Consider the following 27,124-nt stretch of genomic DNA (forward strand, 5'->3'; position numbering starts at 1 on the left):
AAGATCGAAGAATTATTCCACACATTTCATTCAGTGCTTCATTAGAGGAGAGTTAAGATACTAATCGTATAATTATGTGTACAATTATACTACTCTTTGTCCATGTATTCTCTTACATTACTTGTCAGATTACATGTGCATTGATATTACATACTAATCATTGTACAAACTATTTGTCTGACCACGTACAGGATGTTACCACTGTCTGATTATACATATACTCATACTACTTTATAGACTATATAAAAATATACACTCTTTATTTCACTGTATACAAATTTGGAATATCATACAAGTTGAGCCCTGCAGACCGTCACTATATGTCTGGCTATGTACAGATTTAAACTACTTGTCTGACTAATCTCGATCATGAACTACTTCTGGAGTCATACACATATTTGAACTACTTGCTGAACTATCCTTAGGTCTACACTCTTTGTCTGAGCATGTACTAATGTAACTACTTATTTGACTCTTGTCGAACTTGTTCCACTTGTCTGACCACACACATAGTAAAACTACTTTCCATACTATGCACAGGCTTGAACTCCGTCTCTGATTATATTTAAACTTCACACTTGTCTGACTATATGCCAACTTAAACTCCTTGTCTGTTGTATAGAGACTTAAGCTACTTACGTGGGTATACACGTGGTCTGACTATGTATAAACCTGAGCCCCTGGCTCTTCTAGTGTAAAATATGAAAAAAATGAATAATCCAGAAGCAATATTTTTCTAATAGAAAGAAAATTCTTAAAATAACTTGTATGAAATCCAAATTAAAGTTAAAAAAAACTAAAAGCCCGAGGCTTCAATACACTCAACATCACCCTCATTCACTATTTTATTGCAATATTTCTCCATAGAAGTCACTCATAGCTAACAGCCAAAAAAAACTTCAAATCTCTGACAAAAATTTTTTTTCACCCGACTATCACTCAATCGTGCCGGCAGCTTTACGAGGATTTTTTATTTGATCCCTGGCCACGTTTTCCGGCGAGAAGCGAATCCGAACACTGGTGTTCGCCAATAAAGTTCGACGACTGTTGTTATAGACATTCAGGTACACACAGTTTAGGTCCGACTACCAGGATATTCCGCGGCATTCCATTTTACTGTATAAAAATTTCGGAGATTTTTCGAGAAATATATTAACTCGTTACGAACCGGATAATCTGTTGAAGTTTAAGTTACGCACCAATTACATAATTAACAAAAAATCTTATCAAACACTGATTTAAAGAATTGATTTAAAATTACATTCGTTTACAAGAAAGTTGTTAATTACACTAAAATCTGAATTAAACCAAAGAAATGTTAATTAAATTAATTTAAAATAAATTGAGGCAAACGACATTGAATTAAGTCATATTAAATTAGAACAATTTAGTATATAATAAATTTAAAAAATTAAATGTAATGAAATTCAATTCAATTAGATCAAAGGAAATTTAATTAAGAAATAGTACTATCACAAATGGAGAAAATGATATTTCGGTGGTTTGTTTTACATCGAGAACCTTCGCATATCCGAACTCCAAACAAACATAGAATATAGTGCACTCGATTTTTGAGGTTAACAGCTTTCGTTCGTTCAGCCATGTTTACTGATGGAGAAAAAAAAGTTGTGATAGTTCGATGGTGGACATAGATAAAAACTGTTTCCCTCTCCTGGCTGGTTTTATGCGAGGTTCTCGTTCGCGCGGACGCATTACCCTGAGAGTTTCTATGATGAGGAAAAACAACCCCTTTCTCTGTGTTTCTGGCGCTGTTACTCCTTTCCATCTTCCTTCTGCCTGGTCGAGCGAAGAAAATTATTTATGCGGACGTTAGTTCTAATTAATTTTTCTTTTCTTGTTGCCATTCTTTGCCGCGGCCAGTAAACATCGGGATGCGCCAGGAAATGCAAATATAAAGGGGAAATTCTTTGCTGAATGTGCATGTTGCTGGTTTTTCGAAACGCATTTCGTGAAATGATTTTTTGTTTCGTTCTAATTTTAACTTTTTAGTGCTTTGTTGAGAGAAATAAATATTGTGTAGTTAATGTGATAAATAATATTATTGTATAAATATTATTAATAAAGTAATAAAAATTACATGACCGTGGATTCTGTATATTTTTGATTTCTACTAGGAAATGATTGTTCCTTTTAGACACATAAAATGGTACTTAATTTAGAAATTTTGTTTCTGCAACTTTTTTTGATTAATTAAGAGAAGTCTTTGATAAATTGACAAAAATTCTTTGATAACTGGGCATTCGTAATTTTACGGATCGTTCGTTTTATCACACTATTTTTGTTTCTTTTAAGCAATTGTACTGTTCATAATAAATTAATAAAATTCAATCTGTATTATCGTTACAATTACTCTGTAACGTTTCAACGTTTGAAATTAATTTTAGAAAAAGGTGATTAGTATTGTTAAAAACACGATGATCAGGAAAGTACTTTTTAAATGAATCTTTCCTATTTGAAATTTTACTTTTTGAAATGTTTTTTTTTCTTGGTAACTTCGAAAAGAGTTAATTAAGGCGTTGGAGCTGTCATATTTCATTGTTTGATCGATTTGGTGCGACGAGAAGTACTCTGTTATGTGATTCAGATCGCTTTCCGTCATTCATGGTCGAAGAAAGTTCTTGCTGTCACGAAATTTCCGGTTAGTCACGGTAGATAGGAGTTACTCGAGAGATCCTTTATCCGACAAGCGACACAATATCACGGTACTGACACTCGGAATCCCTAGCGACCAATGCGACGGAGACCCTGTAACACGAGAATTCCTTGAGACAACAGGACGTTTCGTATTCTACCGTTTTCTAATTCCCTTGTATCGGAATTTCCTAATTTTTCAATCCTTCACTGCACGTAACACAATATCTTTTTGTTTAAAAATTTATTTCGGAAATTTCAATGTTCATGAATGTATCAGGATAACGTAAAGTAGTATTGTTTGGTTTAAAAATTTATTTTGAAAATTTTAGTGTTCAAGAATGTATCAGGATAACGTAAGGTAGTATTGTTTGGTTTAAAAATTTATTTTGAAAATTTTAGTGTTCAAGAATGTATCAAGATAACGTAAAGTAGTATTGTTTGGTTTAAAAATTTATTTTGAAAATTTTAGTGTTCAAGAATGTATCAAGATAACGTAAAGTAGTATTGTTTGGTTTAAAAATTTATTGTGTAAATTTCAGTGTTTAATGATGTACCAGGAAAATATAAAATAATATTGATTCGTTTAAAAATGTCTTTAATCAATTTCAATATCAAATAATTACAGTGTACATGCTGCTCGCAGCAAATAAGAATTGTTGAATAAGAATTATTATTTTAAAATCAGTTCTATAGAACGTTTCCAACATTTTTGTGTCTTTAATTTCCTATGCCTGTAAAAATTATATTAACAAGAACAAATTATCACAATATGAAAGATGATTGACACCGAATAAAAATGTTTAATAGTGTAAATAATTAGATAACAGTGTTAAGTAAAAATTGTGATGTCAAATGATCAATAATTGATTCTCGTAGCAGTTAACGTGTTAATACATATAATAATCATGTAATTACTAACAAAAACAATAATTATTTGTTACAGTGGAGGTGATGTTTCTAATATGGGGCATCCGGTTATGCATCGTGGTACGCAAAACTCCATCAGAGTTCAATGAGAGCCGCTTCATCTCGATGGCGATCTACAACGAATTTCTACTCTCAGTCTTCCTAAACGTTTCGATGTAAGTTCCTTTTAATTTCTAGTGCCGCCCTTTAGAATAAATCATCCCGGACGTAATTTATCACGTAACATGGAATACCGCAAAATGTTACCTCCGGTGTTTGAAGAATATTACGCAATTTCGTAATTCTTTCTCATCCCGGTAATAAGGCTGCGCCGTGGAACGAATTTCAAAGCACCGGATGCATCTGGAATTGCGGACGTTGATCTAGTGGGTTGCTCGAATGAAACTTCAGATTAAACGATTTCGTTTTAAATACATTCTCTTGTGTCTGCTGCTGAGTGTGAGAATTATTCTGAAAATATTTAACGCCTCGAGATGGTTTAATTAATTATTTCTCGGAGATACGATTACTTTGTTAATTTTATGAAATAATTTTGTTTTAACTAGTCACGCGGTGCCTGGGTTAATTTTGATAAAAAATTAACTAAAGTTCGAAAAACAAGATTGAGAGTTTTGTCTTGTTATTTCTCATTGAAGAATTTTTGATATTTTTCAAAGGCAGAATCAATTGGCGTCTTCTAATTACGCGATGTTTTTCAAGATCCTCTCGCGATGCCCGGGTCAATTTGGACCCGCGCCTTAGAAATCCAATATAAATTTTTATTTTTCAATTTTTCACGATTTATTTGAACCAGCGACTTCCATTTAAAGATATGAAGCAGTGTGACATTAAAAATTCATTTGAAATTCTGGCAATGAGAATTTCGACCATTCGGTGCCGGAAACCGTCACGTCGTGGACAAAAGCTGTCCTTGCGGCCAGCACTATTCGCCATGCGTCGATGACGATGCGACAGACGCGTCCGCGTAACACGTAACGCTGGTTGCAGCTACGAATCGTTAATTTTAATAATGTATCCCACTGATACTCGGGCCACGTTCCCCGCGAACTGGAGCAGAACACCGGAAGCTATTATGTCGTCGCGCAAGTGCACATATTCTGAATAAATGACGTCACCGCTTGCCGCTTGCAACCGCCGCGCCAAAATTATACATCGAATTGGCCGAAACGGTCTTCGCCGCGGTTAAGAATTCAACTATCTTCTCGGCTTAATGGGTTGGTCACTGAAATCTAACCTCAGTTTTCAGATTTCCAGAAAACTCTTAAGACGTCCAACGATGCGATGGTCTCATCTTTTCTTTTGGGATGAATTTTCAGTATTTATAGCGTAATGGAAACTTGAATAATATCAATTTTGCGAAAATATGGCGATGACGATTCATGAAAACTAACCTCTCTTTGCAGTCTTTTAGAGGATTCTTAAGACTTCTAGTGCTGTGAAAGCCCTATCTTTTCTTTTGAAATGAATTTTGGTATTGATAATATAATGGAAATTTGAGTATCAGTTTTGCTGAAATATGATAATGATGGTTCGTGAAAATTAACCTCACTTTTCGGCCTTTTAGAGGACTCTAAAGGTGCCTAGTGCTATGAAACCCTATCTTTTGTTTTAAAATGAAAATCTAGTATTGATTATATACTGGAAAGTTGAATGATATCAAATTTTTAAAAGTATGATAATAACGTTCCCCTTACTTTTAAAATCAAAATCTAATATTTGCACCATAATTTCTAACGAAAAATTTAATTAAAGTAGAACACTACCATGGCCCATGAAACTTAACCTCACTTCTTAGCCTCTCAAAAATCGCCTAAGACTTCCATTACTGTAAAAGCCCTACCCTCTCTATCCTAAATGAAAATTTACTATGTATAATACAATTTTAAGCAACGTAAATTGTATTCAAGTATAACAATATTCATACACGTTTTATTTACAAATGTTAAGGTTAGGTTCATAGAATAAACAGTAATCCATTCGTTCTACATTAAAATCTTACATCCTCAATTTAGAAACTGAAAATTGAGAAACTTTTCAACTGTTTGTGCTAAACTGTTTCCTTGTAATTGGCACACCGCGTGCACCAATGAACTCACAGAGGCTAAAGGAGATTACAGTGTAACCTAATCCTTGTCAAAACTCTCTCAGCAGCCCCTAACCTTCCTGCAGAGGGCCATGGAAAAAAGGTTCGCGCGAAACAGACATCTCAGAAGTTTGTAAACCGCGCTGGTCGGAAGTGCGAGTCACTACAAAACCGCGGTGTCGTATACGCAAGAGCTTAATCGTGCGCATAATTATACCTGAACTCGGCGAAGCTGTTCGCGTAAAGGTAAACTGGCGGAAAGTGGATTCTGTACGGTAAGTTGTCCCGAAATTCGGGACCCTTCGCGAAAGAGAAAACTGCGAAGTTCCGGGCTCCGGTCTCCTCGAAGAAACTCGCGCGCAAAACTTCGGTAGCAACCACTACAAGTCACTCGGTAAACTACGGCCAATTGATTCTTGCCGTTCTTTGTAGGCTGGCTTATGGCCCGTACGGCAGCATTATATTGGGTATCCCGAGATCTAAACGTGTCGATATCTCCGTTGCTGTTGTAGTTTCGAGAAACTGTTCGAGATGAAATTTGTTACCTCTGAGCAGAAGAATATTTATGGCAGGAAGCTTTTCTACATCAATGATATATTCGAGAAGATGTTGCCAATAATGTCTCCCTTTAGAAAATCAAGAAGTTGAGTGTTTATTTTTGAAGATGCAATAGTTTTTAAATTTGTATTTAGTAGGAAATTATCTGGAAGACTTTGAAAGAACAAATATGTAAGGTTCGATTCCCTGTGTCTGTCAATATTTAATGATTTATTAATGGTATTCATATTTCAGGAAACGAAGGGTTGAGGAATATTATTTTTCTTTAAGAAATACATTTGTGTTTCATTGTCGAAGATTTTGGTTCCGCTGATTTGGCAATTTTTAAATATTGTATATCAGAGAATAATCACAATGAAAATTTGTCCAATACAAAATGAAAATCGGTTCACTATAGAATGAAAATTGAACCACGATAAAATGAAAATTTATCCAACACAAAATCAACTAATTACAAAAAGAATATTCATGCAATACAAAACGAAGATAAATCTAATGCAAAATGAAATTATCACAATTACTTCTATTTGAATCGTTTACTTTAAACATTACTTCAATCAATTTCCGAAAAACATAAACTTAATCATTACAACAACTCCAATTCTATATTATCTCTCTATTTCTAACAGCTTCCCCTTCTTTTTTTTAATACGTTGACTGCCACGAGAATTGCTAGCGTTTTGAACAGTAATACTTATTCTTTAATAACAAAGGCGAATGATATTGAAAATAATTATTAATGATTTAGTATCACAGTAGTCGTATTACGCTATGATCTAGCTACTTATGTTACTAAATATTCTTATTTAAAATCAAGTTTTTTATTGTAATTGTTCTCCAGTAATTCGGAAGCTCCGATCATTGGTTACTACGTGGCAGTCGACGTGTTAACACTAGGTTTACAGAACGCGTCAAATTGACGCATATTGGATTTTAGAAATATTATTTTGTAAATGTTTACGCCGATTTTAATTGATGCGATCACACTGACATGTACCCCAATTACCTACTATCAAATCTCCAGTTTCCACAATCTAAATAAACGAGCATCAATTCTTTTAGGAACAATAGAATAAACTGTACAATAAATGCCGATAAACCTAGTGTTAATGAACTCAAGCTTTCGAAACAAGCGTGTGATTTATCGAAAAAAATTGCCCGAAAGAAGCGCAACTCGTTTTTCCCGTCGATAGATGACAGTCTCAGTCGGAACGAAGTCTCAAGCGTCGCAATCTTTCTCGTTGCAGGTTGTTCTTGCAATCGCCGGCCAATCCAGATTTATTGTACGTGATATTTTTCTGTCACACCCAGCTCACCGTCACGCTGCTGCTGTGCCTGATATTCGGCAGCAAGGTAAGACAAAATCGGCAAATATTAACGAACGCGTGGCGCGAAATTGGGAATTCCGGCGGGCAGCAGTTTGCCCGGCGGAATTTATTTATTTTACGGGCCGTGTATTGATCATTGGATGCACCGGGCACGGGCCCGTGAAAGTTGTAAACTACATAGTTCCGTAGGTGCGCGAAATAATTTATCTGGCTCGGTGGTCTGCGCGAAAAGGCGAGCTCTTTAAACTAAATATTCCATCGATGGTGGAAAATGGCGATTGGGCCGGAAGCCTCGAATGCGTGGCTTGCTGGAATGGCCGCGGCGCACGGGGCGATGCAAAATTGCCTGTGAAACGTTCAGTTAATATTCAGTTTTTTTTTTCATATCGTTGAAAAGCGAGGAAAATTGCAGCGTGTTTGTGGAGGCCATTGATTTTTACGGTTTATTGTTTATTTGTTTGTACGAGTTTTATTGGGTTGGGAAGGGAAGAGTGGATTTATCATTTGTTTATTCTTCTTATATGCAATTACACGAATTATTGAGATTACTGATTAATTAAGTTTGAATGTAATTTAATCTGTTATTCTGTTATTATTTGTTATTTGTCAATTTGGAGGTGGTAAAGTTTCAAAAGTGATTTCATTGGTATCCGATGTTTGAGGTGATTGTTTGTTGAGTTTAAGACGATTTTACTGTGATGTGATGATTGTTGGGAAAATAATAATTGGTAGACTGTGGATTTTTATGCGAAATTGTATAGTGGTTTTTATGTCTGTTGAGAACATTTTTTTTATTGCAATTCTTTTGAAAAGTTGAATTTACATGAAAGTCCGCAGTCTAACAGTACATAATTTCGTTGAAACCTATGATTCCATTTTCTTCCTTCCTGTATATACTATAATCATAAACGTGTACACACAGGATGATCCAAAATCTACATAACAGATCAACAAAAACATTTCTTGTTCCTCCAAAATGAATTAGAAAGAATTTCATAACCATTGAAAAAGGAACTATACTAATATAAGTAAAAATCAAAATATTATTACAAAATACCATGGTTCACCCTGTATATTATACTCACCCCGCACCATCATCCCCCAGGAACTTTGCCATTTGTCGAAGCCTGGTCGTCCGCGATTCACAAAAAATCCTGCCCCGCAGCAGACTGAAACTTGCCTGTTTAATGCAGGCCTACGTGAATATGGATTCAGTACAAAATGAACTGATTATAAAATGGAAATTCGTCGAGTAGAAACTGAAAATTAATCCAATACAAAATGAAAATTAATACAGTATGAAGTGAAAATTTGTCCAATACAAAATGAAAATTAGTTTAGTATAAAATAAAAATTGAACCAGGACAAAATGAAAATTGATCCAGAACGAAATGAAAATCGGTTCAGTATAAAATGAAAATTGCTGCAGTACAAAATGTAAATTGACGTAATACAAAATAAAAATTAATCCATTAGAAAATGAACATTTATCCAATACAAAATTAAAACCAGCGCACCATAAAATGAAAATTGAATTAAAACAGAATCAAAATATATCCAACACAAAACAAAAAAATCAGAAAATAAAAATTAATCCAGTACGAAATTCCGACTGATCCAACACAAATGAACCAGTTACACAATAAAAATCGACCCACTACAAAATCCATTGTTCACCCTGTACATCGTTCCCACTCCACGATCGTTCCCCGGGAACTTCGCCATTTGTCGAAGCCTGGTCGTCCGCGATCCACGAAAAATAGTGTCCCGCAGCAGACTGAAACTTGCCTGTTTAATGTAGGCCTACGTGGTGTTCCGTAGCGGGGGCAAGGACGACGCGAAACACTCGGGCGCGACGGGGAAATTTCTGGGGAAAAGCGGTCGGCCGCCAGGCACCAGCAACCAGACGAACTCCATCTCCCTTCAGCAGGGAAACTTCACCGACGAGAGCGACGGTGCCACGGTAAGTGCACTCGAAACTACCCCCGGGTCCACCTTCACTCCCTCACCCTTTACCCTGGCTGACCTTTTTTCCGATTCCCCTCGTGCCAGTCGGCGACCCATGAAAAATATGTCTTTAATGGTATTTTCGCGTGACGTTTCATCAACATTTTCGAGCCGGACCTCGTTCGATCCGCAATTTCGTTCGGCCGTCCCACATACCAGGCATTTCTCCCGATCATTATTAAGTGATTAGGGTAACGAGACCCAACCCCTTTTGCACTCTGTTTTTAACGTCCATAACGCAGTTCCGCCGATAAAGCTCCGCTGGAATTGTTCTACGGGCACGGATTACGGTTGAAAGGTATCGAGTAATGATTGTGATTAACCCTTGGAAATTATCGCGTTATGCCACGTAACGGGTGTGCGATTTCGTTTGGTTCTCTTTTGTGGTGGTTCGTGATTTTTGGGACTATGGGAATTGAACTATTTTTCTTCGAAGTTTTGTAAAATGATTTTTATTAAGACACAGTTGTATTTTCTTATGGTACACCCTGTAGATTTTTTGATGGAGAAATTTATTTTCAGGTGTGCCGTAGATATTACTCGAAATTATTTAAATGAAATTGCAATGGAGGTTTTCAAAGAAAAATAATACATTGCACACAGGGTGTCCTACAAGTGTCCATCTACTATTACAACAAAACTATAATTCATAAAGCTGTAAATATAGATAAAGTTAATACGTTACAACAATGTGTACGAACTTCCTTCCATTATTCGTAAAATTTATATCCACATTTTACTAGTACACCCAGTAAAGGGTTGAATTAGTTAAACAAACAACTGTAACAAACACACTCCAAGACGTGAATCTATTTTCCAAGCAGTTTAGGGAACGTTCACGATGAAAATTTAATTTTAATTTACGACTTGTGGGATACCCGGTGTACGGTTAGCGGTTATCGAAACGTTTCGAGAATAGGTGATGTTATGGACGGCCCATGGGAAATGATGTCGAGACGAAAACAGTGGGGCATGGCGATCGTATACCGTTCGACAAAAGGAAACACAGTTGGCGAGTGTGTGTTGCGTGTAGCGAGAGAGATTCGACGAAAATCAATCTTGACTATCTTGCAAGCGAGGAACGCGTATGTTCTACGTCCGCGGCTTACAATCGAACCCCGATTAATAGATATCGAACCATCGTAGGGCTATTGTGCGAAAAGCCGATTAATAGGCTCCGCGGTACGCTGCGTTAATTATCGATATCGACATTAGCGTAGCCGATTTACGATCGAGCCGAACCTTTGGAAATCAGCTGGTGTTTCACGTTCGAATCGGATGTTTTGTAAATATAGCATTAGCTGGCGCAATGTTCGTTGCAAATTGCCTTTGGACGATCTTATCTTTAGTACTTTGTGTTTGGTATTATTAATGTCAGCTTGTTTTAGATTTGGTATTGTTAATATTGTTTATTTTTGGTATTTGGTGTTGTTAATATTATTTATTTTTGGTATTTGGTATTAGTAGTACTATTTATGTTTGGTACGTTGTATTCTTAATGTTACTTAATTTTAGTATTTAGTATTTACTATTCTTTTTTACAGTATTACTCTTATTCGAGAAATTTCAAGGTTTAAATTAACTTCATTTATTTACACTTAAGAGTAAATTAAAACGTATTCATAGAGATTCGTTATTATAAAATATTCATAAATACTTAATTATGTTAAAATTAAAATACATTTATTTAGAATTAAAACTCAATTGAAAAATTCAATTGAACTGATTTGAAGTTTAGTAATTTAAAGTACCTACAGACCATGAAATATTAAAAAATGTAATACTATTTTACATGAATAAATACTGAATAAATTTTGGCATTTGTCAAACTTATATATATATGTGTTTAGTGATTGTAAATGTATTTAAATTAGTGAATAGTAAAAAAAAACAATACTGTTGTCAAATAGGACTTTGTATTAAGTAGAAAGAGTGAGCAATATCCAGACAGAGTAGTCAGCTGCATTGAACATAGTACTTGCTAAACTTTCACACTGTTCTCCAGAAAATTACATTAAACAAATTAGAAGAAATATATAAAGATTAGCTTTTATCGTACAGATTATTTGTTGCAGTTATTCTGGAATATTTTATTGACCATTTTATTTCCATCTACCTTATTCCAATTCAATCCTAGTACATTGAACTCAAGACCTAACAGGAGGTAACCTAAAATATGATTACTCAAATGTAAAATTAGCTGCCCCACATATGAGCTGTCAAATTCAGGATTTCAATTAATTAAACGCAAAATGTGATTAGCAAAGGATAAAATTAGACATGTCAGTTCAATGAAATGTAATTTAACATCTGAGACAAGCAGAATCCAATTACCCAAATGAAATCAGAAACGTTACTTCAGTGCATTATAAATATCTCGGTCGACTAGACGTGAGATATAATTACAAAGTCAAATTAGGAATTGTCAATTTCAGTTTACCTAATTTGAAATTTCCGGCCACCAAACTTGCAATGTGGCTATCAAGCAATTAAATCAGAAATTGAATATAGACTATAGTAGAATTTAAATGTATAAAATGTGAATTGTAATTATTATAAAATTTCTATGTTCTCTATAATATTACAAAGATATCATTATAGTCTATATAAAATCTGCATAATAATAAAATATATAATAATACAATAAAACTGTAATTAAAAAAAAAATATCAGAAATATATTATAATAGTATAATAAATTAATATAATAGAATATAATTATAAAATCTCTATAAAATCGATACAATATCAAAATATTTAATAATACAATAAAACAGTAATTAAAATAGTAATAGTACCAATGTAATAGTATAACAAATTAATATAATAAAATATAACTACAAAATCTGTAGAACATAAAAATCTATAATAACACAATAAAGCAGTAATTGAAATAGTAACACTAATAACCTAATAATATAATAAATGAATCTAATAAAATGTAATTATAAAATCTCTATAAAAATCTAATTATCGTAAAAGCCTCGTTTGCATATCAATTAGAATGAAACTAGGCTAAGAGATTCAGACGAATATCTTCCATCTTGAACTCGCGATAGTAGCGACACAATGGGATCATTGAATGACCAGAAAGCAGATTTAGGACTGGGCATACTAATGCCACCGATGAGAAACATCACAGCCGACCTGTAGAGTTCGATAACGCCATATTAGCTGGCTGGGTGAAAGCAAAGCTCGCAATTAATAGAGGATCAGGTGGCAGGCAGGCTAGATAGTCCACTAGACAAACTTCTGTCTCAAGGAAGTCAATGAAAGGTATCGTCAGTACACTATAAATTACTGGAACATTATCTGGTACACTTGCACACTGCTAGTTAACTCTTTCCAACTATCGTTAACCCTTTTCTCTCAAACATTTCTATGATACATACACGTCTACCTTGAAGTTCAGTCGATTTTTTAATTAAAAGAGAATAATACGTTGTCGATACATTTATTAACCCTTTCAGGACAATTTTGGAGAACTTTTATATCTGAGATATGAAGTTACTAACTTATAATTGAATTATTCAAATGACAGATGGTGCACAGTTCTCTTTTCCTTTAGTATTTAGGAATTTGGTATATAATTTAGATTTCTCTGTTGATGATTTAGAATGTTTTGAAAACTTCTCGTTTTAGAATGTAGTTTCCATTTTGCTAATCACCTATTCCCAGCCTAAACTTTCTGTCAGACCTAATATTCATCATTTTCTAATGAAATACTGATTAAGTTGTAGATCACATTAAACAGAAATAAAAGTTCAATCAAATATTATAATTTCCATTATTCTAAATTATAATTTTATATTTAATTATATTATACGTAAATCTTGATATCGAATATCGAATTTTACAATTTCGCTGCTTCAAATCAAATGACTATCACATGCAGTCGAGTGCTAAGGGTTAATTAGATAAAACATAAAAAATACACAGAACATCCTACAGTTGCACGAAAAAAATGGCACAAAAATGTAGATTAAAATTTTTTCACTTAAGACCTCATTCTCAAGAAAATCGAGTTCATTCTGTCAACGTAACCAAGTTTTAGATCAACTTTTCAAACTGGATTTTCTCGAGAAAGAAGTCTCGAACGAAGAAACATCATTCCGCATTTTTTATTCAGTTTCCAATGTGGAACAACATGCTGCATACGAATCTGCCACTTGAAATCTTTATCGATTTTTATGGGACAACCTGTGTATCGATGGACAAGATTTTAATAATGTAATAGGTGCGTTTAACACGTAGAATAAGAAAGGGTAAAGTGATTTCATGAAAATAATGAAGTAGATAAGGGACAAACTTCATTTCTTTTCTTTGGTCCCTTATCATGGAACGAAATGATACGAGTGCAGTGGAGTCATGGTTAATCTAGAGTACGTCGAAGTCTGTCCGAGCTCTACCGAGACCTAATTTACGCCTAGCGGCGCAAAGTTCTTATTGAGCTGGGCTATTTCACAGTCAATATTTCACCTCGATCATATCGCGGCTCTAAACAACCCAGTTACTCTAAATAATATCAGATGTAACAGTGAAATCCTCTATCATTTCACCCCTAACTTATTTAAATCAATAATTTCAATACAATGATAGTTTCCCTTACTTTGTGCTTAGTAAAAATAATACAGAATTTCGAAGGAGAGATACGATTTTGTAAATTGGGACGAAAATATAATATCATTGCAAATGAATGACAAATTTGTTAATAGACAGCGAATTACTCGTATCCTACCTGTCGTCACACACCTTGCACTATAAATTTAATTCATGAAGAATATATATTGTAATATAATATACTATCTGTGAAATTACATTTATAATAAAAAATTTCAATATATCCGGTTAATGAATATTTTCATTTAATTTGATTTATTCTTTATAATGGTAATATTTTATTATCGATATTACTGTTCTTATTATTATTTTTAATATTATTATTACAGTCAATTTTAATTCAGCAATCTGTGAACTAACACGTGTCTTAATTATAATAATCTAATTAATATAACTGTCCTATCGCCACATAACAAAATATAACCAAATTAAATTCACACCAAACATCGAACCTCGCGTCGAGCAGAATAAGCTTGTATACTGAATTTCTAACCATTAATAATAATAATATGCCACCGTTAAACCAAATATCAAATTCACCAGTCTCCGAACAGATACATATGTTCCCCGACTGTTCAACGTGTTTTATAAATTTTGTTTACGAGGCGTTAAGGTACCATAGCTGATCGTCGCGAGTGAAATGTCAGGCCAGACAACCCAGCTCACCCTTTCGTTCCTTTTTTCCCTCTGTCACGTTTTTTTTTCGCTCCCAACGACCGTATCTTCGAGGTCGACGCAATTTTCCAGGCTTTTTGCGATTCGCCGGTAATCTTCGGCACCCTAAAAGCTCGCGCGGATGAAATTTTTACGCGCAGCCCTTTGTCGGCGTTAATGCAACGGTCCTGCGCCACGCGAAACTCGAGTCGCCTAATCGTTGCGACGATTCCTTTCACGTTTACAGGTGTATGGGGGTAACGGCGCCTAATATGGGGTTCTTTGGCATTCGCCGTTAAATTGTAATTTATTTTTAACCGTTTGCACTCATTTGTCATGCTCGTGATGGCGATATAAATTTGTTATACTTTGTTTGTGGTACTTCTAAAGTGTGGCAATTTTCAAAGATTATAAGACTTAAATCTTATTATGATAATGATAAATTGAATAAATACAATACGTTGAATTCTATCGCTGTAAATTACTTTCTTTCGTTTCCCTTTTTTAGCGATAGATTACAAATGGAATATAGTCGCTTAAATGGGTGGAATTCAAGGTTTTATATTTATTTTATTTATTATAATAAGATTTCTATAATTTGGAGATAATTCTATAATTTATATGTAATAAGATTTTTATAATCTCTTAAAGTGTGGTACTTTTTGAAGATTATAAAAAGTATATCTTGTTGTAATAACGATACATTGAATAAATATAAAACGTTGAATTCTATCGCTGTAAATTACTTCATTTCTTCAGAAATAAATACAAGTTTACACACAACGTTGAAAATAAATCGAGTACAAAGGGTTAAAACAATAATGAATAATTTCCATATTAGGAAAAGGGGAATAAAACAATCATATAATCCAGATTAATATCAATTGCAATACATTTCCATAATTTCGTACCTATTTTCGCTGGCATTTCAAGGATCTCAATTACAAGTGAATTATAATTACAATTATCAATCGAACAATAGCGTTTTGGATTTCACCAACGCATTGTACATTAACGTTTGGTTTTTTAAAGATATCTTTAGTATCCATCGTTAAATTGTAATGTATTGTTAAAGCAACAACGAATAATCCTCGCGTTAATATAAATCAGATTAATTTCAATTACAATATGTTTCAATACTGTCGATCATTTCGATAATTTCATACGCAGTTTAGCACACATTTCAATGATCTCAATTATAAGTGAATTATTATTACAATTTTACAATAACGCTTCGAATTTCATGAACGCATTATACATTGACGTTCCATGTTTTAAAGATAGACTAATTACACCTAATATGGAACGCCTGATTTGAAAAGCTCACCAAAACGAGGGACATACGTGTTTTCAGTAAAATCTGTATCAAAACACGAAGAAATTAATAAACATTCGTAAACATTGATCGACAACAATGGAAAAATTTAAATGTTTGCAAACCACGGTGAAAAATGTAAATAAAGTGAAAAACAGCGATATGAAAAATTGACACCAAATACGGAACACGAACATTTATGGACTTCAAAAGGATAAATAACCGATTTTTTCAGTTTTTTTGCAATTGCCACCATAAAATAAAAACGTTATCGTTTTAATTACTAGATCGTAACTGCCAGTTCATTTCGAAACAAACTTTTCGTTGAAAATAAAATTTCGAAATAACCATCTAATTTCCTTTTTTTTTCTGCCCTCTCCTATATTTTTTAAAACTTCTATTCGTTAATTGCGAACACGACGGAACTGCAAATTGGATTTCGAATTTAGCCATCTATTTAACGCCGAGATTTTCCTGCGTGTGACTCTGTAATTCGAAAATAAATGCCAGGAATTAAAACCTTGTTAGTCGCATAGGAATATTTTAATTTAGTGTGAAATTGCAATTTAATATTCATTTTCTTTGAAACTATTTTTTCAGAAAACAATAGAATGATCGTGGCTATTTTCAAAATTGAATTTGAAATTTGATAATTTATATGTTGTTGAATTTTTAATTTGCAAACATATTGTAATAACTTTGTAATTTGTAAAAGAATATTTTTATATAAAGTTTTTTATATATATTTCTATAAAACCATAATTAATTGTTTTAAATATAAATTATCCATGAAACTATTTTGTTGTGATGAGAATGATAATAATTACATTTGTCTTCTTCTGTAATAATGTTAACATTGTCTTGTAAAAAGTCTACCGCGATGACGGACGATAAAGTATAAAAAGGTCCTGACCTATATTTAGCCTTTTAATCAGCTTATGGGTTTCTCTGTAGATTTATCAGTGTAAGTTGCACGGCCCTTGTAAACGTCCCTTGGAAACTTCATTAAGAAGATGTTGCTGCTTAAGCGGATATCCTCAAAGATTTCCCTTTATAAGGCCAATGAAATTAAGCAATTATTTTTAATAGCGGATTCTTTGAATTTGATGTAGACACCTGTAAACACCCTTTGAACGTTTAATCAGAAGCAAGCATCTGAATGAAAATATTTTCTGATTAAGAAACTTTTATTCGAACAGTTAAAAACTGAATGGTTCAAATAAAAATTGTTAATATAATTTGATCGTTATTATCTTTGAAACTGAGATACACGTTGAATTAATTCGGGGTTAACCGTAACTCAGTAAATACCTAATGTGTATTCAAATCCTTATCTAATCCACGCATAAGCCCTTAATTAAATCAAACTTAGCTGATATCCTGTTGATCAAGATTAAGCCTCATTTAATCTTAGCTAGCACCTAAACAAACTAATATGTTATTTCAATACAATTCTATATTAGATTTGATGGAGATAACATATGGAACAATTATAATTGAAACATACAATCACACTCACCCATAAATCAGACCTAACCTAGACGAAACTGAGTTATAGGTTAGGTCTAAATTAAATCTAATTCACTCGTCACTTAAAGAATATTAACTAGATATAGTGATTGTCTAAGCCTAAATTAGATTTGACATAATGGCAATTAGATTCCATATCATAATTAGCTCAAGCTTAAAAATAAATACTAAAATAAACCTAACCAAAAATCTGAACTGAATGAAGCTTGTTTACGATGTTCCTAGCTTATATTGTACCAATTTAATACTCAACCATCATTTTATTTTCAATAATCACTTTAAGACTGTCATCAAACGAAATCGAAAAAAAATGATTTCTCAGTGGTTTGAGATTGAGCAATTAATATTCCTGTCGTATGTAAATAATATACTCGAATTGAGAATTATATTGTCGGAACACTGGTTGGCAGTTTCGATGAAAGTGTGTTAGGCAGACTCCTGCTGATTGCGCTGAATTATCAGTAAACTGGACGCTTTGAAAATTATAAACGACGATCGGATTATACAAAATGTTTAAATCAGTTATGTGCGCGGTGGTGCATTTAGAATCATGCTCGTATTCACCAGCCAGCCCACGAGCTGCGCATTAACATGACGTATTCACAGGAAACACGTCGCTAATAATTCAGACATGATTCGTTATCAACTGTACTTGACGAATCTTTCTTGGCACACTGTATGTCTATTATATTTGACTAATTGTCAATTAGCTGCTGTGTATTTATACATCACTAAGTATTAATTGTTACTCATTTCCGAATCATAATCACCTATTAACTGTTATTCCTTAATTATCACGTGTTATCTATTACCCTTAAATCATTGAATATTTCCCTTTGTAAATAATTATTCAATTAACTGCCCCATTACATACATTGATTAGTTTACCTAGTTTCATAATCTTCCAAACATTCTACTTCATAATACGCAGTTTCGAATATTTCAATTTACTATACATGTACAGTTGCATTAAAAGTATAGACAATCAAAGGAATTGAAATGAAAAATGTGCTGATCATATGTAAGATCCTTAGATGTTTCTTATGTATCGTCACTAAATTTTTAACAGTACTGTACCAGAGTTTCTCAAACCTATCTCTGACCAACCACTGTATGACGAAATATATTTTGCATAAATTGTTTATTAGTTTTCTCCTTTATTCTAGGTCAGAAACAGTGACTATCATTTACTAAGATATACATATAATCCCCAGAATCATTCAATTTTATTTACCAAAAATCATTTGTAAGATCCTCAGATGTTTCTTATAAATTGTCACTAATGTTTTAACAGTACTGCACCAGTGTTTCTCAAACTTATCTCTGATCAGCCACTGTATGACGAAATATATTTTGTATAACTTTTTTATTCGTTTTGTTCTTTACTCTAGAGCAGAACAGTGGCTGTCATTTACTGCCTATTAATAATATCATGCGGTCCATAGTTGAGAAACACTGTTCTAGACAAAGTTACCCCCTAGAGTAGGCTTACGCAGCCAGTGACCCTGTCTCCTTTTCTAATAGCTGAACTGAATAGATGAGATCTCGGACCTCCAATCTCATCAGCTGATTCCCCAATCCTCCTTCGCGATCCCCTAATCCTTATTACTGATGGGGCTGAAAACTTTGGACGTGGAGTGCGGATCTCATTGGTCAGACCCTTGATTCCTCATCGCGGTACACGTGACTAACCTACATATGGAACGGGGGCGTTTATACGTTAATCCAGTGTCCGTTGTTCGGTGGGTTATCATTGCATAGCCCTGGCCCTGCAGTCTTAAAATGCAAATCTGCAAATTCTCTGTTTAATTAACCACCTTAAGAGAAATTTATTTGCCACCATTCTATTTTGAAATTGGAGAAACTTTTATGCAAGCAATTTAACCATTGCTTAATTTCTTATTTTATTAATTTTTTCATTGGAATCAAATGCTAATATTTAGAAGAGTGCTGTTGAATATCTTTTGTCTCTGAATCCAATTTGCAAATTCTACCAAGGAAATCAAAAGATTCTGCTATTCCATTGTAAAAGAATTAGATCTTAAAGTCTGTGTGTTTTCGTGTTAAATACAAATGTTTGGTTCAAAATTAAATAATGATGATGGAAAGTTTCTCTAAATATTTTATTCACATAGATCCTCGATTAATCATTTGTTCTTGTTTGTCATTTTAGGAAGAATTTCGACGGTTCATTAATCAATTAGAGGTTCTCAAAGAGAAGAACGTTCTTCTTGGTAATCACCACCTTGTGAACAAGTTGGCAGCCATGCACGAGGCAGCGAATCGCGCAGAAACCCAAGTCTCCACGATACAGGCGATCTCTTCGAGCATGAGACTGAACGATCTGAATGGATCCACGGCGATCGCCGAGACGAACGTTGGCGGGTCGTACCAGGTTGACAGTGACAAGAAAAGCGGTGAGTCAATAACCTGCATTTATTATTTTCTATTAGTTTTTGGACTCCGACACTGAAAAATCAACAAAAACTCCTTTCATCATTTTTTTCTCATTAATTCCAATTACGATACCCTATATGATCACTTATGTGAGACTCCAACATTGAGAAACCAACAATGACTTTGAAATTCTTTTTAGATAAATTCCTTTTAACAATTACTGACGTTAAGTCCAATTGAGACACCCTATATAATCACCTATATTCGCTATTGATAAAAACATCCCAATGTCAAGCGAAAATCATTTCTTGTCACTATAATCACTAGACCATAGATCTTTGTGCAAACTCAAATTCTTACGAACGTAGTTAAAAAATAAAATCACGATGGAAAATAGTTTTTCCTGAGAAAAACTATAAAAAGTACTACAATATTGGATATGTTATATACTGTTTCCTATTACGTGCAATCTGTGCACTTCTGCACTTCCAAATTTCCCATAAACGCGTAAAAATCTGTAGCCTACTGATTACTTTACTTTAGTCATTCTTTTTCTTTTAGTAATTTAGTAACTTTTCACTCTTAAACTAAGACTTCAAACTGTACGAAACAGTCGTGAGATCAGGGCGTGAAACAATATGTTCAGGTGTCGAGTCGAAGGAGGAGAAGAGGTGCCAGGCCTGCCTAGAGAAGAATGGCATCAAAAGTAGGGAGCAAAGCTCCTCAAAGGACACCAGTGAGGTCCTGGTGACTGTCGAGGCGAAGAAGACTCCTCGTACCACCGACGTCGCAGTGTCCACTTCCAGTAGGCCAAGCACAGAGGACATTGGCACGGAAACCAAGCAAGAAGAGAAGGAGACTAGAGAGAAGAGCAAGAGCAAGTCTGGCCACGCCAGGACTCACGCCATAGTCATCAACCTGGACGACAAGAGCAGGTTCTCTGAAGAGGTCACTGTGTAGAGACATTGGTCACATGATCTACGGACTATCCTCTTATTAGAGTACTCTAGCTTCAAGATTTGTCATTTCGAATTGTGCAGTGGAAGAGGTCAGTGTTGTTGGTGTTCGCACGTAGACAGTTTGAAGGTGTGTTCAACGGGAGATCACTGGAAAATGTAAGTGGAAAATTGTTTGAAAATGCTGTTCGGTTTCCCAAAGGCTCGGGAACGACGTGGACCAGATTTGTAAAGTTTCTGAGAACGTTGAGATCACGGTTTTTCACTGTTTGGAAACGAGCGTCTTTGGGAAACCGAGGTGGGAAGTCTTTGAAAGTGTCTGTCTTTCGAGCAGTGAGCAGAAAATGGAGTAAACTTAGTTATCGAACGACGGGACTTGCAGCAAATGGGTAAACGCACTCTTCCCGGAGATGTGCATCACCGATCCGTCCCAGATAGAAAAGTTCCGCACCCTTTCTCTACTTTCACCGATTTTTATGGGCATCCCTCGACTTCTGGGTACTCCGGTAACGTTAACTTAACCTACATAGCGTCTGCGTCGTTATTAACGAACGCATTTTATTATCAGCGCACGGTGCTGCAAAATTCGAGTCCGAAACTTTGACAGAACGATTCTTCGGGTGAAATTACATCGAAAACATCTAAAGAACTTTCTTTCTAGGGCGTACCGTTCTCGAGAAAAAGGAGTTAAAAGTTCGGCACCGCCCACAGCTCTGGTAGCCACGCCCTTTTCGACGCGCGCACAGTTGTCATATCTTCAAACCCAATTTTCTCGGAACGGGCGCGTCCTATGAGAAAATTTCAAGGGGCAATTTCGATTCGTTTTTGATCGAGAAATCAAATGTCGTCGAGATTTCACGCGAAACCGAAGCTTCGCCGATAGAACACCTCATCGAATCACACCGTCTGAAGCTGTGGAACACGAGTCTTGATTTCGCGCCTCGATATTTACTGTCGCGAAACAATACTTGTTCAGGGCTCAGAGTCGCGAACGTTGTTTATTTACGTATTGAATTCTATCTGGGACACATCCATCAGTCTCGACGCGCAGCGATGTTCGCGCGCTCGCTCAGCTTCTGTAAATATACGCTCTAGCCGCTTATTCGAAGTCTTCTGCCGTACGCGTAAGTCGATCTGTAAATAATACAAGTCGCTCCGCGAACGAGTCGCGAGTTCTACATGATCGAACCCGTTTCCGCCGAGATCTCGAGCGTGTCAGCGAATGCGGGGGTGGAGAGGGGGCGGGGCGAAAGTTGCCCCCACATCGCGCGCTCGTCATATCAGTCCAACTGTAAATAACGTTGTACATAAAACACGCGACGCGAGTTTGCCACTAGACTAACGATCGAGTTTCGTTGTTATGATCATGCGTTAGGTTACCACGGACGTCGTTAGGCTAAACGAGAAGTTTCGTCGGGTTGTTGCGCACGTGGCGGTCTTTCCGAATTTCCGGAAAATTTCATTCGAATCCGAACGAATTTTGAACAATTCCCAACACTTTTCGCCAATGAATTTCGACGATATTTTCATTGCTGAAAAATATGTTGTTTGTTGATATTTATACAGAAAAAATTGTTTAATGGTTGAATTAATTTAGGGATTTCGTTTTTGGTGATTCAAAATTCATGTTGGAAGTGGAAGTAGATCAGAGTACAATACTTTGATATAAATTCGTTGAAGGTGAACTGGTGGATAGCTTTCCATTTGTTTTAAAGAGCGTTTGACAGTGAAGTGTGCTCTCGACATGAATGAGGGAATAATGATTTGAGAACACTCGAATGTCCCGATCATGTGCAACAGCCTGATAATCACGCGACAATGGACACTTTTCGACGCGCTGCGTTGATGAACGAATGATGATGGCGAGGAGACGTCGATGGGACGGTGATGGGAATATTTATTGACGTGGAATTTAAGTTGGGTTGTTGCATACAAAATGGTGTAGATTCTTTTTCATTTTTATTGGATTATTTTTATTAAATATTTCTGTTGGACGAAACATTTCTATTGTATAATATCATTAGTAATGTTTTTTGGTGACTTTTTTGTCGATGAATTTTCATTGTCTATAGCGAATAATTCTTTTTGTTCAAAAAATAAATTTTATCTTGAAATTGCAATGAAATTTTGAGTTTCAAGTGAAATATGCGATTTTATATTCTACTATATTTTACGATAATTAATAACACACCCGTCGTACGTGCGAGGTTAAACAATTAAATCCACTGTTCCGTGTGCAACAAGTTATTCGATTGAATAATGCTCACTGAAGTGGTGGGAGTGTTCATCGATCCGTGCCGAATCGTTAACAAGTCAAACAGTCAATTCTTCTCAAATCTAACACACTTGATTCCTTTAAATTATTATTGCATAATAAAAGTAAACTTCTTAAAAAAGTATATACGAAAGAAAACAATAAAAAAACTCCGAAAACATTAATTAATAAACTCACAGACAGAAAGATTATTTAGTTACTTAAATTTATCATTAAAAGAAACATATAACTTGTTTTCTTAAAAGAAAACATACATTTTGTAATATTTCTTTATTTTTAGAACAAATAATATAATTAATAAGAAAAACATATTTTTTTTAAATATCAAATACAATTGAATATTTTTATTTTTAATATTATTAGGTTCCTACAGAATCTAAGATTCCCAGTCTATCTTCCTTTCGCAATCTCGTTCCCCAAGGGAAGCGACGATTAATTAGATCGCCGATTATTTACCACCGTAACCGGAGTCACCTGGCTGTTACTCGGATCGGTAAACCTCCCGCCAACGAAATCTTGCATGAAGATTAATTACCGTTTTAATTGGACGTTCCATCTGAATTCGCAAATTCCCCGACCGGATCGATCAGTTTTTTCTCGACGTCATCTACCAGTGAGTAACGGTATCAATTGCCTCAATCCTTGGTATCAGTCCTCGGATGTTTATCGACGCCAATACGAGATTCTACTAATTAAGTAAACATTTTAATTATGCATATCGGTCTTCGGGAGCCTTGGTCCGCTGGGAGAAGAGTTTTTAAGGTACTCGCGGTGCATTACCTGGTGTGATTATTAACTGGCGTCTGAATTTAGAATTCCAAGGATTTAATATTTCTTGATGGCCTCCTTATTAGATGGACATCCATTGTGGAGATGATAGAGTGATGAAGAGTGGGTTAATTGGATAGGTATACTAAGAGATTGAATATTTGGAAGTTGTTAAGGTTAGAATTGGTGTGTTGAAGATGGTTGTGAGATTTTTGATTAATTTTATGGCTACAGACTTCTGATCAATCTTAAGTCAACGAGGTTTTAGTTTATTTTGAGTCCTCAGACTTCTTGTTATTCTGAATCATCAGAATTCTAGTCAATCTTGAGTCCTTGGATTTCTAATTAGTTCTGAGTCTCTAGTCCGCTGATCATTCTTGAGTGTCCAGGCTTATGGTTAATGTTGAGTATCTAAGTTGCTAAGCAATTTTGAATCTATAAATTTCTAGTGAATCAAATTTCTAATTATTTGAACGTTCAAACATTCTAATCAATCTCGAGACCTCGAACGTCTAGTCATGTTGAACCCCTAGAATTCTAATCAATATCGGGTCTTTAGATTTCTAATTAATCTTGAATCTCTAAGCTTCTAATAAATCTTTAGCCTTCAGTCTTCTGATGAATCTTGAATTCCCAAACATTTGACCAATTTTGAATCTTCAGACTTTTGATCAGTCTTTAATGATAAATACTGAACCCTTAAATTTTTTATCGATTTTGTATCTCTAGATTTCTACTCAATTTGAAATCAGTAGAATTCTTCAATTAGATTCCAATTTAGAGTCTTCAAATCTCTGGTCAGTCTTAAACCCTCAAAGATCTGACCAAACTTAGACACTAAATAATCTGGGGAACGACTTTATATGTAAAGGTATATATATTGTCCTGGATCAAATTAGATCGTCATTCGGAATCTTCGAATATAAAGAACGAATCCCAGGTTTTCTGTATCCTACAACCAAGGATCAGCAGTAAACCTTGATATCATAGATACGATCGCCCCATATTCCTCGCAGCGTTAGACAATATTTAAATGAGCCATTCGTCGAGATGGGAGAAGGAAATACAATTGAAGGATAGCCAGGATCTTTAAATTTTCTGTCTCCTGGACCTTCTGTTCGAACAGATTAAACTTCATAAATATGTAATAACATTAATAAGCTACACTACTTAATAATAATCAATCATTTTCCTCGAACAATAATTTTATTATAAATTATTAAATTGCAGTATTGAAGATGATTTATTGGCTCACTATTCCAATTGCTATCATCACATTTTCTAAAGAAATTATTAGATATTGATCATTCGTTTTCAACAAATGTGTAATAGCGAATAGTTAGAGTACTGCAGTCGAAAATGTATTTCATCCCTTCGTCCCTTAACATCGAATTCCGATAATCGAGTCGAATGTCGGTGGTACCCGGCTTCAGATAGGGAAGACGCCAGTCTCCGGTGGAATTGCCGCGGTGGAGATAAACTCGCCGATACTGGGATCTTATAGACCCTCTTCTCCCAGGGGACCGGTGGATGGATCGCGTTACTCCTATAATAACGGGAAACACCGAGTAGTTCTAACGAGTATCAGCAATATCGCTTTCTCGATTAAAACTGGCGCCGGCTCGCGTTTCATTTTCCGCGGGAAATTCGAATCACGGCGCTGGACGACGCGCCCAGTTAAATTGGGTCGCGCTTTGGTGCTGGTAATTCACTATAGATTTCTCCATATATATTTACTTCCATTTATTTTATTTACATTTATATTTATTTTAATTTATTTTATCTATGTTTATACTCATGTTTATTTTAATTTATTTTATTTATATTCATATTTATGTTTATATTAATTTATTTTATTTACATTTACATTTACTTCAATTTATCTTATTTATATTTACATTTATATTTATAATTACATTTATTTCATTCATTGTTGATATTTATTATGAAAAGCAATTAGTACGGAATACTTCTAAACTACTCTCATTTATAATCGTTTAATTTTCATTGGATTCTTGTCAGACATTCATTTCCAATGAATCGTGGGATTTATTAATTTCTTCGGGGAAGAGAGGATGTTTGTAATTAATTTCAAGCATCTACCAGTTTCGTGTCCTGTCCTTGTTTCGTTCGCGCACGACGGAAACGTTCGATCCGAAAATGCGCCGAGTTTCCCGCGGATCGTCCGCGAAATTGTTTCTCGGCTCTACGATGAGCTTGAAGATCCTCGAGCAGAGAACGCTCGGGAGACGGAAAAAAATGCTCGGTGTCGACGGGGATTGATCCGTCGCCGACGGAGGCTGGTTCCCCGTCGCCGCTGCGCCGGGCACGAGAAAAGGAGAAAAAAAAAAACGGGAACTTGTATCGTACGTGTTGTTATTATTCGATCGATCGTCGAGTAACTCTTTTGTCCGAGAGAGCGTGTGTGTCGGTGCGATTTGAAGGGTGAACAGAGTCTGGTTCCTCCTTGCCTGTAAAACGGACACGGCCGACGGGCGAGCGTGTCATTAAATAAAGAATTAAATAAACGAATGAAACATTGAAGCGTGTGTGTAAGTTTAATGACCATTACCGTTGTTTCGTTTGGATTTCGTTTGATTTGGAAAGATGCCACTGTTTGATATTGTAGGGAAGGGCATATTCGTTTCAGATATTTTGGAGGGGTGTATCGTTCGATACACTGATAATACAGGAAAATATTGGACTTCATTTCTTTGAGAATGGTAGACGCTTTTACGAAATTTGAGGAAATTATGAATTGATAACTATAAGGAACTATGATATTTGAAAAATGTGAGTACGGTAGTACGCATAATCCTATTGAAAATGTGGAAGAACAACGGTTTTTATTTTTTTTAACTGCGTTCCTTCAATCTGAGAAATATAAAAAACTAGAGTATTAATAGTCATGATAAGACAGTAAGTTCTTGGAAATATAAGAGTGATACTCTGATCACACGTACGTTTCTCAATTGCAATACGTCTAATTAATAAATAATTTAATCTAATCCAGTTGACTTTACCTTATTGCAAATAGTATCAATATTTTACC

The 27,124-nt window shown here is 34.9% G+C and overlaps 1 protein-coding gene across 2 annotated transcripts in view; it reads left to right on the top strand.

The window, feature by feature from the left end:
* Positions 1-27,124, top strand: part of LOC116425847 (metabotropic glycine receptor) — a 277,989-nt gene that overhangs the window by 184,084 nt on the left and 66,781 nt on the right. The window contains exons 9-13 of one of the 2 annotated variants that reach the window (XR_012997961.1): positions 3,599-3,737; positions 7,471-7,576; positions 9,353-9,514; positions 19,850-20,093; positions 20,720-21,188. Coding sequence is in view for 1 of the 2 variants with exons in the window: in XM_031974063.2 (XP_031829923.1) it covers positions 3,599-3,737; positions 7,471-7,576; positions 9,353-9,514; positions 19,850-20,093; positions 20,720-21,033 (965 nt within the window). In the remaining variant the exon portion in view is untranslated. Of the gene's footprint in view, positions 1-3,598; positions 3,738-7,470; positions 7,577-9,352; positions 9,515-19,849; positions 20,094-20,719; positions 26,690-27,124 lie in introns of those variants that run through there. The other variant, XM_031974063.2, reaches the window with a different exon arrangement.

The sequence above is a fragment of the Nomia melanderi genome, chromosome 2 (genome assembly GCF_051020985.1).
Source record: "Nomia melanderi isolate GNS246 chromosome 2, iyNomMela1, whole genome shotgun sequence".
NCBI classification, from domain to species: Eukaryota; Metazoa; Arthropoda; class Insecta; order Hymenoptera; family Halictidae; genus Nomia; species Nomia melanderi.